Source organism: Amblyomma americanum, chromosome 7, assembly GCF_052857255.1.
Source record: "Amblyomma americanum isolate KBUSLIRL-KWMA chromosome 7, ASM5285725v1, whole genome shotgun sequence".
Taxonomy (NCBI): domain Eukaryota; kingdom Metazoa; phylum Arthropoda; class Arachnida; order Ixodida; family Ixodidae; genus Amblyomma; species Amblyomma americanum.
The window spans coordinates 43,068,678-43,083,806 of NC_135503.1; the positions used below are offsets into that span (position 1 = coordinate 43,068,678).

Sequence of the window (15,129 nt, forward strand, 5' to 3'; positions counted from 1 at the left end):
CCAGTAAAAGTATTGAGGGACTCTGGTTATACTATATAATTACTATTGCTGCCAGTACTCAATATACCGAGCTGGGAGCTGCCAAGTTTTCAGGATTTATATTCAGTGCGTGCGTGCGTGCGTGCGTGCGTGCGTGTGTGCGTGTGAGCGCGCATGAGGGAGATATATATGTTTATGTTTATTTTTTTTACTTGGGGGTTGTACACTCGGGTCTACAGTGCAACATTAGCAGCTTGGGTAGAGCTTAGCTTGTATTTTGGGAACCATGGCACTGACCAAAAGTTCGGACACTGTTATTTGCAGCCACTGTTTTATAGGTATAGATAAATGAACCATTGATCAGTGAAAAGCACTGCTCTTGTCAACAGACCCCTGCTGTGTCTCCTTTTGTTTAAAGAAAGTACAGAATGATTTCTTTTTTGGGCAATTTATACAGTCCTGCTGGGAGTTGAATCCATCTTCCAATTGTTTAATATCCTCTCTTGCCCCTTTCTTCATATTTCAGGAGCAAATGATGCGAAAGAAAGCTGTTCAGGCATTGGACAGCCGGTACATAACCATGATTGAGAATGCTTTCTACTACTGCAATCCTCCTGAAGCACCCATGGTAGGCAAGAGTTTCTAATTTACTTAGTTTTGACCTGTTCGATTGACTAACTCTGACATATATAAGTGCTAAAATTTGAAAAGTAGAAGTAAAACATAGCATCTCCAGATTGCAGACACTCCAGCTGACTGATTTAAATGAACCTAGTACCTATTTGCCGTGGCTTGCCGTGCATTAAAATGGTACCATACATTAGCTGCACGTAGTGTGAGTCATACATATTCATTTTGAGCTTCTGTTGATGTGGTCAATGCTGTTTGTGATGACGCTACTTGTTTTCCCAGTTCTGGAGCATTCTTGTGCCTTACGAGCCAAAAAATGGCCTTCCTTCTTTGTTTCACAGTCTGTTCGTGTTGTGCGACCGCCGTTACATGAATACATTCGCAAGCTGCTCTACAAGGACCTCGCCAAGAGCAACACAGAAAAGGTATGACTCTCAGTCAATGCTGCCAATCTGCTATCTGTGGATCAACATTGAAAAATAGGACTTGCTGCCTTGGGTGCTCTCCTGTGGCAGCTTCGGGCAAACTGGGTAGTTAAAAAGAGTTGGAGAGCGCTGAGTGTTATCTTCGTTTTTCTGTGTTGAGGTGTCCCACTATAGTACTGTATGGTTTCGTCAGCCAACAGATTTTGCTCCTCAGCGGAAGTGCAATTCGCGTTTTTCAGTTGAAAATTTATTGGCATATTTAGGCGCCACTACACAGTCATTGCGACTCTGATGCAATACAGGTGGTGGCAATTGAAGTTCTGACGCTATCACAACGTGTCCATGTTGATAGACGAGCAGGTTCTAAGTAAAGTGAATAACAAGCAACCTCTCCTGGCTGGTATTTCTGGTATTACAGTGATATTACACTGGTATTACAGTGCCAGTGAAGCCATCTGTATAGCTCAAAAAGCCTATTTTAAAATTTCTGGTTCACCTTTCCTGAAACAACCTGCACATTGGTAATGAGCAAGGCTAGTTGATAAGGTAATATGCTCACTTACATGTTCATTAAACATACGTTACCACAGTGTGTCATTCACACTGTTAATTCATGCTGCAAAATGTTGCGACTTTTTGAGCGTCTGCAGTTTTTCATAATATAAGGAAATTGAATTCCCAGCCTTGTCTGCTTGCGTTATTTTATGGTGCATGTTAGCGTGGGGCATTCCACAGGCTTCCAAGGCCTTGTGGAGCTTTGCTATTGTTTTACTACCATCCTGCATTACTGGCCTCCGTGTGCAGATCCTCCGTCAGATGCGAAAGCTCGACTGGGAAGACCCTGAAGTGTGTGCCTACGCCACCAAGCGCCTCGTGGCCATCTGGAACGTCAAATACTACAATATTCGATGCATGGCCAACTTACTGGCTGGACTTGTTGCCTATCACGTAATGCTTGCTTCCTTTTTCTTTTCTGCCCCGATAGTTGCTCTTAAAGATTTTGCTACTGCAGTGAGATTTAGGTGTCAGCATTTCCTGTGTGGAGAATCCACGCTGACTTCATTGTAAATTTAAAAGATGTTTTACTGTTTAAAAGCCCATTACCACTCTTTTTGGATCATGATCGGTTTTTGGGCCAATACTCTTGCACTGCATTTGGCCCAGGTAACCTACTTGAGAGCCTAGTATAGTGTGCACAAGTGTATAATAAACAACGCATGCTTTTTATACGACATGATTTGTGAGTTTGCCAGTTGAATGTCAGTGATTGATCTCTTAGGGTCTACAGAGTGCGTTGTAATGTAGCATAAGTATCGTAATGTTGGAAATTGTTTAAAAACAATGGAGAGAACAGCAGTATATCGTAGTGTAATGTGGTGTGACAAATACACAGGCCTTCTGCAGTGTTCTTACAAAAATTGGGGACATTCTAAACAATGAATAGACTTGTTTTGTCACATAACTGCATGTTGTGTTATATTTCCGGGAGAAGCAGGTTCTGCTTAAAGGGGTGCCTCGTAAATATTACTTTTTATATGGTAGTGGCTGATTAGCTTTTTTTTTCCTTTGATTTGAACATGGTAGTAGAATACATGTGATGTTCCTTTTAACAGGAAACAGTTGGCCCTCAAGTTGTGGATGGTGTCTTAGAAGAAATCAGACTGGGAATGGAGGTGAGACATGAACTGTAAAACTCGATGCAAAATAAGATGCTCGGTATCTCACAGGACCGATGAGGCTATTTCACAGAGCTTACTGCTGAATGTGGAGCCTCTATTTTGTAGTATTTTCTCCTCTCTCTTTGTATTGCAGTGCTCTGTCGATATCTTTGAAACATGTGCAGATGTGATTATGAGTTTAATAATCTCCAGATCAGCGCTTACTTTCTAATAGTTGTAGTGTAATACTGTATTGTAGTGGTTAAAAGAAGCGCCGCTGCCTTTGTTCCACGGTAAATGTTAGTGCTTTCATGCACTTGTTGTAGTAGTTGCAAAATCCACATGAACTTCACACAAAAAAGTCGCCTCCTCACCTGTCAGATTCAACAACACAGCTTTCATGGAACATTGATCGGCAAGAGAGAAAGTTGAAGCTCCACATTGATTAAGAAAAAAAATTGACCCCCTTTGAGTTTTAATGATTGAAAATCGGCAGCAGTTCTCTATTCTTGTACCTTATGGCATTAATAAAATTGAACTACATTGATATGCAAGGGCTCATTGAAGCAGCTTGCAAACAATGTTCTTAGTACCACAAATCTTGCTGCACTGCACTCTAATGAACCCATTTAGCTGCAGTGATATTTAGAACTGCTCGCACCTGGCCAGGCTGATATCTGCCTTCGTTTTTTGGCCTTCCCAGGTGAACCACCCGAAGTATAACCAGCAGCGAGTAAGTGTGGTGCACTACCTCGGGGAGCTGTACAACTACCGCATGGTGGAGTCATCGGTCATCTTCAAAGTTCTCTACTCCTTCATCACCTTTGGTGTCAACTTCAATGGTGAACTTGCAAATCTCAGCATTTTCTTGCAACTTGCCTCGGAGTTCGCTGAAAAGGCACAGTGTTACCTTACCCTTGCTGAACGAAACTCTTAGACATTCGTGTTGTACTAGTTGAACATTTCTGTGGTGTCCAGGAAGAGTTCAAGTTTGGCCAGTTTGCCCGCATGTGCATTTATTCATTTGGGTGTCCCCTCTATGGTCTCTGAGAAAAAATTTGTTTCAGGGTCTCCAAGCATCTTGGACCCTCCTGACAACCTGTTCCGCATACGGCTGGTTTGCATCCTGCTTGAAACCTGCGGACAGTACTTCAACACTGGGTCTTCCAAGAAGAAGTTAGACTGCTTCCTGGTTTTCTTCCAGGTAGTGTGGCCTTGTTACTTGTTCACGTTAGAAGTTATGCGAACCTCTCTGTCTGTATATTGTTATTATCTTTTCACTCGCTAAAGTTTTCTTTATCAGATTAAACAGCAATCCAGCAAAACCTTGTAATAATAAAACAAAGTGCAAAGAAGATACAGTGAAGTAAATGTGGGTAGTAGGAAGTGGCAACAGTGGCCAGTTACTGCTGCATGCAGATAGGATGTGGATTCCTGGAAGGAATGAGAGAGCATTAAAAGAACACAGCTGCTCTGAAGGAAATATAATTCCCGCTGAAATAATGCAGCTAAATCAATGTAGGTGCATTAAAACAGTGGTTATAATAGAGCAGTTTCAATTTTCAACTGCCTTATTACAGGGTTTAATTATGATCTCGTTGTGACTTGAGTTTGTCTTTGACATCTCCTTTCCCCTGAAGGGTGCGTCAGGAGAATTTATGGGGAAGTGTTATGTAGAGTGTAAGGCGCAACATTTTTGTGAGCCTTGTAGCGCTGTGCCATGTTGTATGTTGGCTGGCGGATGTGCAGCAATACTACTGGCTGAAAAAGTCTGTGGACATCTACGGTGAAGAGAACCCGTTCCCAGTTACTGTCGACTTCCTCGTCAAGGACACGCTGCTTCCGTTGCGGCCGAAGATGAAGCTGTGCGAAAGCCTCGAGGAGGCCATGGCTGCTGTTGAAGAGCTCATGTCTGAGCTGAAGCCCAAGCTGTGTGAGTAAAAGGCCTTTAAAAAGAAGCTCAGGAGGGCAGTGATAGGGACTTCTTTCCCCCTGAATGTGCTTTTTGTTTGTTGTGCATGGTGTTGCCATGGTGTTATGCTATGCCTGGTGTTAAATCATTTAAAGGGACACTGAGGAGAAATTGAAGTTCATTGAAGTATTCATTGATTTAGCGCATTCTAATTACCAAGAGGCTACTGTCAGCGAAACCAGGATTTTTTTTATCTAGGTAAGGCCAAATTGCCTTTCCTAGCTAGAAAAGGGCAAAATGTAGGTACTGCTGCCACAGGCCGTTTTTACAAGCAAACTGCAGTGATGTCAAGTGGTACTTTTTCGTTTGAGGGTCTCTGAGAGTGGACCATATCGCCATCCACTTGCAATCAGTGATCACAGTCAGTGATCACTGTACGCGATTCCCTCGGTGTCATCATAACATCATGAGTTTAATTCGAATGACAAGAAGAAGAGATCCCATTTTTAACTAGAAATTTCTCAGTTGAAGTAAATATGCCTTTCGCTACCAATCTACCTATTCAATGTCAACAGATGTGCAAAAGCCAGACTATCTAGTTTTGCTAAGAACCAAGATAAAATGAGTTGTCCTCATTGCCCCTTTAACGTGATTAATTAGTTGGAATGCATTCATGTTCACAGCTCTGTCTTAACCCTTTCAGGCACAGTTTTTTGTTTCCGTCAAAAAAAAATTTTTTTCTATGTAAATAATGTATTCAAGCCTAAATAAAGATCATTTTTTTGTTTTCCGGTATGAAATACCAACGGTAAACTTCTTACGGAGATGTGCAGAATTTCATGCAGTCTGTAGTGAAGCAAACACCCAATGGGTCTTGGAATCAATTTCTGTGTTGGAGATGCACATTATGCCTCAACTTGAGGGGGAACAAAAAAAGATGTTGCTACGGGCAACAAGATTTGTTTGCATAAGAAAGGCGGGTGACAAGCTATCCCGCTCGCTATTTTGTGAAATAATAAATATTGAACTGGGTTTGTTACATGGCATAATCAACAATCTTATTTGCAACATAAGGGATGCTAAATTCACTTGAAAAAAAGAAATCATTTGTAGGTGCTGCACGCTCTCAGAAAAAGCTGCTGCGAGTTCGCTTTGTACTAAATTGTGTACAAAGCATCTTAAAAGGTTATATTTTTTGTTTTCTGTCATCTTGTGGCCCTTTCACAAGTAGTTACCTCCTAGTAAGGCAGGCAATGGATGCTTTGATATTGCTAAGGTGGTCTTGAGGGATATGGCCCCAGGCGATGGAGTTTTGAGTTTTGATGTTTAGCTCTGCAACCACAATGGCAGCTGCTACAATATTTTTTGTCTTTGCAGCTGAATACCTTTCTGCCCCTGCAGCTGATGGTGAAGATGGGGATAGCAACAAGGCCAAAGAGCTGGAAAATCTTGGCACAATTCAAGAAGTTGAAGGTTCGTAATCCGTATAGCAGTAGCATCGTTCACATTTTATACGGGTCAGCGTGCGCAGAAAGTGCATTTAGTATAAATGCTACTCTACTGCTGAAGTGTCGGTAAATATTGATAATTTACTGTGAAAAACACTTTCTGGCTGCTTTTGTCGTGATATGAACATCCGCAGCATCATTGCATGATGTGATTTAAGCTTCTGCCATCAGTGTTTCAAAGTGTCGCAGTTTAAGTCATTTAAGGAACACATTTCTTTGGAGCAGCGTTGCATGCATTAATAATTCATTAGGAAAAACCTTGGTGGTCACTGTATGGAGCACCTCTTTAGGAGGGACAGAAGTTTGTGTAATGTTAGTACATAAGTTGGCAATGATTTCGCACTGCAGTATTCATAGCTGAGAAGAATAAACAACAATTGGTCATTAGTGGAGTAGCATTGCGTGCATTAATAATTCATTAGGAAAAATCTTGGTGGTCATTGTATGGAGCACCTCTTTAGGTGTGACAGAACTGTGTGTAATGTTAGTACATAAGTTGGGAAAGATTTCGCACTGCAGTATTCATAGCTGAGAAGAATAAATAATAATTGGTCATTAGTGCAACGATGGCATCACTGTAAGCAACGGAAGCATGCTGGTCTGAAACATACTTTAGTAAGTAGGAGCTTTACTTAACTGATACAGGTTAGTAGCCTTACTTAATGCAATGTGTGAAGTAAATTTTATATTTTGTTTCCAGAGGTTGACATCATGTTACAAAAGCTGATTTGTGGCACCTGTATTGTTTTTTGAGTAACTGCAAATTTAGATCCAAATAATTTGTCTTCAACGCGTGTGGCTCCCATACTTTATTCTTCCAGAGGAGCCCGATGAAGAAAACCACAGTGGTGAATGCAGTGACCAAGATGGGGACGTAGAGGGTGATGGTGACACAGATGTCTACAGCGGAAGCCAGAGCCAACCGCTTGAGGTATGTTTTGCTTGAAATGGCCTCTGCATTCACAAATGCTTGTTCGCTAGCGTTAGGTGGCCGTTCGCACAGGTGTGGTTGATTACCTGAAATTTCAAATGGGAATAAAATCTAATAGATCTGAAATTTGTTTTCAGTCTGTAGACTGAAGCATCCGCACTGCAGTGAGGAGACTTTTTTGGGCTGAAAAAATGCCTGGTTTGCTCACTTGCAGCAGGTCACTGTTGATGACGCAAGATCTAAAGCACTGGCCTGTGAAAGAAGGCAAAGCACATTGTTGGATATTAGGGGCACAGCTGTTAAGTGTCAGAATTGTTTGACGAGCACCAGAAGATGGGGAAGGCTTCTGTGGAAGACAAAAAACCAAACTATCTTTTTCTGCGTTCTTGGACCTATTATTTTATTTTAAAGCTCATACAGTATTTTTGTGTTTTATCTGCCAAAGCTACTCTTGGGCTCTGAGATGCATTGTGGTAGAGAGCTTTGTTTTAGCTTTGAACCACGTGGAGTTCTTTCTGCGAATGGGCTTTTTCACATTTTACCTCCCCTACACTGGGTATTTAAAGTCTATGTTGCAGCAGGCCGAGCAGCTTGGCCATTGCATTTGGTGGAAATCACAGAACAGGTGAAAAGAAATGACGTGGCTGAAGTACCTTATCTGCTTGCAGTTATGGAGGCACTCGCACAGTGAGAATGCCTATTGTTTTGTTTGAAAAAACATCCCTGATGAGTTTTTTACAAGCAAAAAAACAGCACCCCACTGCTGTTAAATTAATCATCAAAGAAGCAGTGAATTAGGGTCCTGGTATGGCTACGTACTCTTAGCTAAGTTAAGTGCAGCTTAAACAGTGTTGCTGTGTTGTGAGCTTCTCTGTCTTTTGTTCGCGGTTGAGCATTCCAATTTTTGTGCGGAGTCCTGTCTGCTGTTTTGTTGCTACAGTGGATTCCTTTCATACAGAAGCTGGAGAGACCATGAAAATTCTTTTCGCAATTTAGAAGCTTGATTTACTGAGAAATTGCGATCTGGGCTGTTGGGAGAGTGCAAGCTTTAGATGCTGTGTCAACGAGTCTGTGAACATAATGGGAACAGTAGACAGTGAATGTGAAGACTGTTTTTGAAAAAAGGAAAAACTAACAGGGAGCTCAAAACTGTTCCAGAGAACCTTTGCTGTTCCATTTTCTGTGCGGCGGTTCTCCGAGAGACAGAAGTTGTGGCATTAAATGTGGTGGTCTTGCTAGTATAGTGTAGTGGTATGCTTAGTTGTAGTTTTATCTGAGCGACTTCTATGTGTTATTATCTTGCTGTACGCATTACTCTATGTGTAACAAGTTCTGCTTTTCACCAAAGATTTTAATTTTTGGGCTCAGAGCTTCGAGTGGACGGTGTTTGTTGACTAATTTTTTTTTTCACCGTGCAGGATGAGGTAGGGTCAAGCACCGACGATGAAACCGGCAATCTGGAGGAAGATACTGGCAGCTCACCACAAGATGTGACATTGGTTGGGCAGAGACCGCGGCGTGCTCCGTGTCCCGAGGATGATGACTTTATGGCAGCCTTCGACAAAATGCTCTCAGAAAGCATCCTTGTGAGTTCCACTGCTCGAGCTCTCAGCTTGTGCTTGTTGAGGCTGTATGGACACTTTTAACTAATTTGTGCATGGTCTGGAATGTTAGTACTATCTGGTTTCCTAGGTCTGTTGTGTTACTTATGTTGCAATTACATACCTTGCGTTGCAGTGTGTAGCAATGTTACACTTATATGTGTAACATGCTGTTCAACACAAGTTGTGGGAACGGCATAGGATGATGTGCCACACAGGGAGGTAATGCAAGGCAGTGCATTAACACTTTTCTGTGACTAAGTTTCTGCAACATCACACCTATAAAAGATCTGTCAACGAGGAACCTACCGGCAGGGGACAGGGCTCCCCTGTTTTTGGTTAGCGCTGCTGGAGCCTGAAAGTAATAATAGCTGGAAAATGGTGCTGTATTGATAACTTTGTAAAAAGAAAATAACAAAAAATGTGCTGGTAAAGCAGCTGACCGCACAGTTTTATGAGTCTTCTGCGTGGAGTTTGCAGATGCATATTCTTTTGGCATAAAGAAGTGCATTCACAGGCAGTTGTTAATAAATACTACGTTAATGGTGTTGCTGACTCCAGGTTACCTCTTGACATGCCTCTTGTCCCCTTCTCAAATGGCTTCACAAGGACTGAATACTAACAGTGTTAAAAAAATTGGATTCACAGAACAAAAGACAGTCAAAATGGCTGTTAACCTACAGCTAACATGTGTGCTTGGCTGCCTCAGTGCCTTTCTGAGCAGAGAATTCAGTTGTGGCAAACTCTCAGTGTAATGAAATAACTTCATTTGAGTTGTCGCTTGTATAAGAATTTCTTACTGTCCTATTGACTTCATTCATTCATTCTAGTAACATTATTAAGCACACGATGGTGGATAGGAATGTGAAACCCAGTAGTATTATGCAGTGAGTGTCTGAATGAAGCATTTGGTTCATATTTTTTTTTTTGTCATAGGGCATGCGATGTGTCAGCTTCATCTCTGTTCACATTCATTTGTGTAGTTAAACCTGTTGACATTTCACTTCATGCTGATTACCCGTTACAAGGGCTCTGACTGAGAGGTGCCCATATTGCAGCATCGCAGTCAAGACTCGGTGAAGCCTCAAGCGGACATTGTGATCCCCATGAGTCTGAAAAGCAGCAGCCAGCAAAAAAAGACTTGTGAGTCTGTTTTGCTGTCTTGATCCGATTTCTTCTCAGCATCTGAAGCCTGAGTGGCTAGACGTTACTGAGCTCTGAGGGCTTGTTTCATGATCTGCCTTTGCAGACAGCAACCTACTAGAGAAGAAAGGCGAGGAAGACAAGAACACCATGAACTTCATCCTGATGACCCGCAAAGGAAACAAACCACAGGTTCGCCAAGAAGTTTTGAGAGAGCTGCTTGGCTCGAGCTCCAACCTTTATCTTCTGCTTGCAAGTTTGCTTTGGCAGGGTGGCAGTCAGTCAGGTCAACTCGCTGGCAGTCTCAGGAAAAAAAAAAAAAAAGAAAGCTAACTTGCAGTCATGTCCGCAGTAATGCTGGGCTAGATCACTGCAGGAATGTGTTCAGCACTGTGAGATGCTGCATTTCTTCGAGGGCACTGGATCCATGTTTTTAGTGCAGTCGCATGCTTTCCTAGTGCACTGGATCCATGTTCTTAGGGCGGTTACATGCTTCTGTAATGCACATGCACTCAAGTCTGCCGTTTTATTCATCTTCATGGCCATGTATACAGTGTTGCATGTTTATACGTGGCATGTAGGGTAATGGTTCTATAGATTGCACATTTCAGCTGTTGTGTTTGTGGCTAACTGTGCCCTCTTCTTGTTTTGAGAGTTGTCATGTTTCCTAATGCTTTTTAACATAAATGGACTAAACAAGCTACAAGGTGAGCGAAACCTCACTTTGGGTTAGTCAGCTCTCTTGTCCGTGTAAAAATTTTACATCCCATTTAATGTGCTTTTTTGTAGGGGTAGAGATACAAACGTTGCTTGTGAATGCAGTCAAGCTACTGTATTCTTGTTTTTGTTGAGTGCGTCAGTAAAGCAACTCAAGAGTGGGAAACCATTCGTATCAGCATTTTGGTTCTTCATGTGTCATGCGTCAGCTCTTTGTTATTTACTTTTGGATTGGGACAAACATTTCAGGATATGTCCAGCTGCACTCTTGGCGAGTAGCAGTAATAGTAATGGCTACAAAATTCATTGCAGAGCAAAGGAATGGAAAGGACCCTTAGTGTCTCTCTTATTAGGTTGGTTCATGTTCATAGCTAATTGAGTACAGAAGAACAGAGTAAACTGGTTGTTTTAGAGGTTACCTTGAGTTGGCCTTGCCTGCCCAAAAAGCAGCTGTGCTCAAAAATAGCATTACTGAGAAGCGTAATTGTCAGCCAATTTTTAAAGATTTTTTTTGTTTTGTTATGCAGAAGCCCCCTCGCGCTGGTTTTAGTTCCCACTGTGGTACCAGCTTTCATTGCTTGTGTGTTGCTCTCAAATTTTTTAATGCCTTACAACTGTGTGCTATGCATTTTATGTGCATGTAGTTCAAGAGCCTTGAAGTTCCGGTTTCCTCTGAACTGGCACAAAACCTGAAGGACAGGGAGGAGGTAAGCGTCACTGCTATTCTCACTACTATATTGAAAAAAATTTAGCACAACTAGGCATTTCATCTACTCCTTTTAGTTTGCTACCCCATGTTACAAATTTCACCTATAGTTGGAATTACTTTATCACTTGTGCTTGTCTGCTTGTCTGTGTCACTCCCAGTTCTGCACCGATATATCGGTTTTGTTGGGTCTCCAAAAGCACTGATATTCACACTGTTATCTAGAGTGTCATTTGTTGCCTTCACAGCAGGTCACAGATCTAACATGTTACATATTTTGTCTCGATGATAACTGTATTCTGAGGCAGTGTTTTGATGCCTCTTCCTTAGGCTGAGAGAGCGGAAAAGGAGCATGTGAAGATGCTGACACTGAACATTAACGAAAGGCAAGAGGAAGAAGACTATCAAGGTAAATAAAGTGTGTTGTGGAGGGGCTTCTTTTGCGTGGCCCGAGGCTCGATTCCAAGTTTTCTATTTGAATGTTAGTGAATGGCTGTATTATAAGTTTGTGTAATGAAAACCCTAGTCTGGGAGTGCCCCTGTGACGACCGCCATCGACTTACATAAGCTGCATGGCTTATTTTTGCAGCCATAAGGCTGAAGTCATGCAGAGGCTAATTGCGGTGGTTAGGAATGGGATTTACCCTCAAGAGTTCCGCTGAACAGGGACACTTGAGGACAACTGCAATTTTGTTGGCATAAAATTTTTAATTGGGGCTTTTTGTGGCTCTATGGGCGTCTGTTATATTAGAAGTTCACTGTGGAATACCTTTTTCTTCTACTCAATTCGTGCACTGGCATTGCACAACACACGGGTGCATTAGCGTTTTTTCTTAATAAAAATGCAGCTGCTGTGGTTGGGTGTAATTGAAGTGCAAAACTTAATAATTACAACACCTGTATAAAGCAGAGACAGGGGACTGTTTTTGATCTAAAGGTGGGGTCTTCTGTGTGACTAATGCGATCCAAGACAACGGCAGCAGCATTTACAGTTTTTTGGTGCAGGAGAATGTGCCCAGTTTAATCCATATATGCCGAAACTTCAGAAATTTGAATAAAAATTAAAATATTTTTCGATTTAAAATGGTTATTTCACTTCACTGTCCAGAATCATCCTTTTATTGGTGGAATTCTTTTTCTCGTCACCGACTTTTGAGCAGTCCTACAACAGGGAATACTAGGCAGATTTGTTACCTGTTACATGTGGTAAAGCTTCAAACATTCTGACATTGACTTTAGAATCATATTTCTCATTGTGCGTGGTGGTTTCCTTATGACAGTGTGCAAAAATTCTTTGTTTTTGCAGAATTAAAATGCAGTCTATGGGGGTCGAATTTTAAATATGGTGTCCAGAGAACACTTGCGGATCTTTCTGAATGTACACAATGCACACATTTGAATGGTGCACAACACAACAGTTGCATTGGAAAAGACCCTCCTGCACCTACACTAGCAGACGCAAGCTTTTACACAATAAACTTCGAGTTACTGTGCAAAAAAGGGGTGTCCTACATGTAGGATGTAAGGCATATATGGGGTAAGCCAAGCCTGTTTGGATGTGTCCATTTATTGGGCCCTTCCACAGTGCGGGCCCCTTTGTGCAAGTTTTGGCTACTGATTTGCTTCTGTGAAAATATTGCATGGCTGGCACAACTGATCTGTACATTTTGTTTTGCATGTCTTCGCATTTGAAGAAATGCTAGCGGCACAACAGAGACCTGTGGTACTGAACCTCAACCGAGACCGGAGGCACAAGTACCAACATCCAAAGGGAGCTCCTGACGCAGACCTCATCTTTGGAAACAAGTATTAATTCACATCCTGACAATGCTGCTTGTGCTAACACTACTGGAAGCCAGTTCCAACCATTTGCAAAGCATGCAGCGTTTAGCAATCAAAATGTCTTGAGGACAGCTTTCAGAGAAGCGGAATCACGCATTTTTTTTTTAGCTTCAAAAGTGGATATTCCATCATTGCTGACTGTTACTCGTTTCTCTGCTGTCTTTGATGCCCTTTTCTGTCTCTTTGTTTTCTGGATAAATTTTAAATTTTTCATTCATTAACAAGCTTTTGCTGTGATGTGGTTTAGTGTTGATTATTGCTAGATCAGGGTCAATATATTATTGCATTTTTAATCTATTCAGTTTTTCTTTTTTACCATTCTGATTAGCTAAAGTGGCCCATATCCCAGTCAGTGACAAAGACATAATGTGGGGTGTTGAATAAGCTATTCACAAAGCAAAAAAATAAAAAAGGTGTGTTGTGGCAAATGCTTGTAGCAGTTTTCTTCAGTTCAGCCTTGTAGTTTCAAGCACACTAGTTTTGTTGCAGACACAACAACATTGCAGGTTACAAGCTCATTGTGCAGGTTATCACGCGCGAGCAGAAAGCCCCAGGTTTCTGACATTACTGGCATGTTCCCTGCTACAGCATGGCTTCGGTCGGTCAGCTATCACGTGACCGCCCCCTGCACACAGCCGTGAAAGAAAAATGAGCCCGCCATGATTTCAGCCTGGAATCTTCTGATCCATAGTCGGTTGCATTTTCTGTTGTGCCATAGGCTGAGAAGCACACCAGCCTTTTACAGAGAGAGCTGTTACTGTTACGTCCACCACTGCAAGAAGGGAACCCAGAGATACCAGTGTCACCTGTCCGCTCTGGCGAGACATTACACCTGGATTCATAGCACAGCTCGAGGCACGAGTGTTTTTGCTCTGCCAGAGAGTGGGTGTGTGCGTAGGGGTTATAAGCAGTAACAAGGAAAGGCACCGTGGCTGTCTTGGAATGGGCGAACACCTGGACAGTACCGTGAAGGAGGGCAAAAAGGGGTGAAAGGAGTGAAGATTTAAAAAATGTTAGCTCTGAATTTCATGATATATGCAATAAGCGCAAGTTTTTTGCTGAAGTGGCGTTACCCTTCATGCTCAGTATTAATTATTGGCTCAACCTAGCAATAGCAGGAGGTTGGGGTGGGGGGCTGAGTCGCTCGAGCCAATGATGAACTGGAAGAAATACGAAAATGAAATGGAATTATGTTAAAACGGCCCTGGTCTTTTGCGCCTTGGCGCAAAGGCAGTGGGGCGGGCAAGGTTGTGTTGATATTTTCTGCTCAAAACCAGAGCGCCTCATGGCCCTCGCGTTGCCTTGCAGGAAGCGTTGAGCAATGCAGAGAGACATCTTTGGGTTGTTGTCCCTCATCCATGGCCATGGAAGCGCCAAGGCTCAGGCGTGTTGCTACACCCTCCTGCCACTCTCCGCAGCAGAAAGATCAGCCCGCAGGAAGGGAACAGCTGGAAGGAAGAAGCAGCCTGCAGGGGGCCAAGCACTGCTCTGCTGCCAGTGTACATAGTACCTCCCACCCTCTCTCTCTTTCAATAAAAGCCGTCTTGTACGGTGCCGGGAAGCGTGCAGGGACAGCAGATGCACCTCAGTTTACTATGGCCCCGTTTCATCAGCACAGTCGCCAATGCATTAGCCAGGCACGGACTAACAATCCTTTGTATAGCCAGAAAAACAGCCTGTCACAATCTGTTGCTCCTCAACTTCAGTGACCAAGCAGCTGGTGAACAATGGGATCTACGCACAGTATAATTCCATTCAGCTCTGTTGCCACCATTTCTGTCTGCTGCTTGTTGACACTGTGTCAGCCATGCATATCTGCAAAAGATGTGCTCTGTGCTCTTTTTGAACATTGTGGTTTCGCAGTCTTTTTTTCTTCTTAGTTCCCACCCTCCCACTGTCTTTGTTTCAGTGGCTGTAATAAATCTGTCAGCAAATTCTACTGGCTTCTTTGAATCATTTATTGCTGTCCCACACTTTGTCATAATGCCAGTCAGAAAGTTGCATTGTACTCGATTGAGTGGGGAAGGGGGCTTGTCATAATGCCAGTCAGAAAGTTGCATTGTACTCGATTGAGTGT

At 42.5% G+C, this 15,129-nt stretch overlaps 1 protein-coding gene across 1 annotated transcript in view; it reads left to right on the top strand.

The window, feature by feature from the left end:
• The window catches only part of Upf2 (UPF2 regulator of nonsense mediated mRNA decay), a 34,527-nt gene extending 19,536 nt beyond the window's left edge, over window positions 1–14,991 (top strand). Inside the window, exons 24-39 of the mRNA XM_077631960.1 lie at window positions 506–607; window positions 951–1,034; window positions 1,839–1,982; window positions 2,648–2,707; window positions 3,396–3,534; window positions 3,760–3,896; window positions 4,442–4,625; window positions 5,982–6,077; window positions 6,934–7,043; window positions 8,462–8,629; window positions 9,703–9,787; window positions 9,894–9,979; window positions 11,149–11,211; window positions 11,541–11,619; window positions 12,905–13,016; window positions 14,361–14,991. Of these exons, the coding sequence (XP_077488086.1) occupies window positions 506–607; window positions 951–1,034; window positions 1,839–1,982; window positions 2,648–2,707; window positions 3,396–3,534; window positions 3,760–3,896; window positions 4,442–4,625; window positions 5,982–6,077; window positions 6,934–7,043; window positions 8,462–8,629; window positions 9,703–9,787; window positions 9,894–9,979; window positions 11,149–11,211; window positions 11,541–11,619; window positions 12,905–13,016; window positions 14,361–14,370 (1,659 nt within the window). The 3' untranslated portion in view covers window positions 14,371–14,991. The remainder of the gene's footprint in view (window positions 1–505; window positions 608–950; window positions 1,035–1,838; window positions 1,983–2,647; window positions 2,708–3,395; window positions 3,535–3,759; window positions 3,897–4,441; window positions 4,626–5,981; window positions 6,078–6,933; window positions 7,044–8,461; window positions 8,630–9,702; window positions 9,788–9,893; window positions 9,980–11,148; window positions 11,212–11,540; window positions 11,620–12,904; window positions 13,017–14,360) is intronic.
• The last annotated feature ends 138 nt before the right edge of the window (window positions 14,992–15,129 follow it).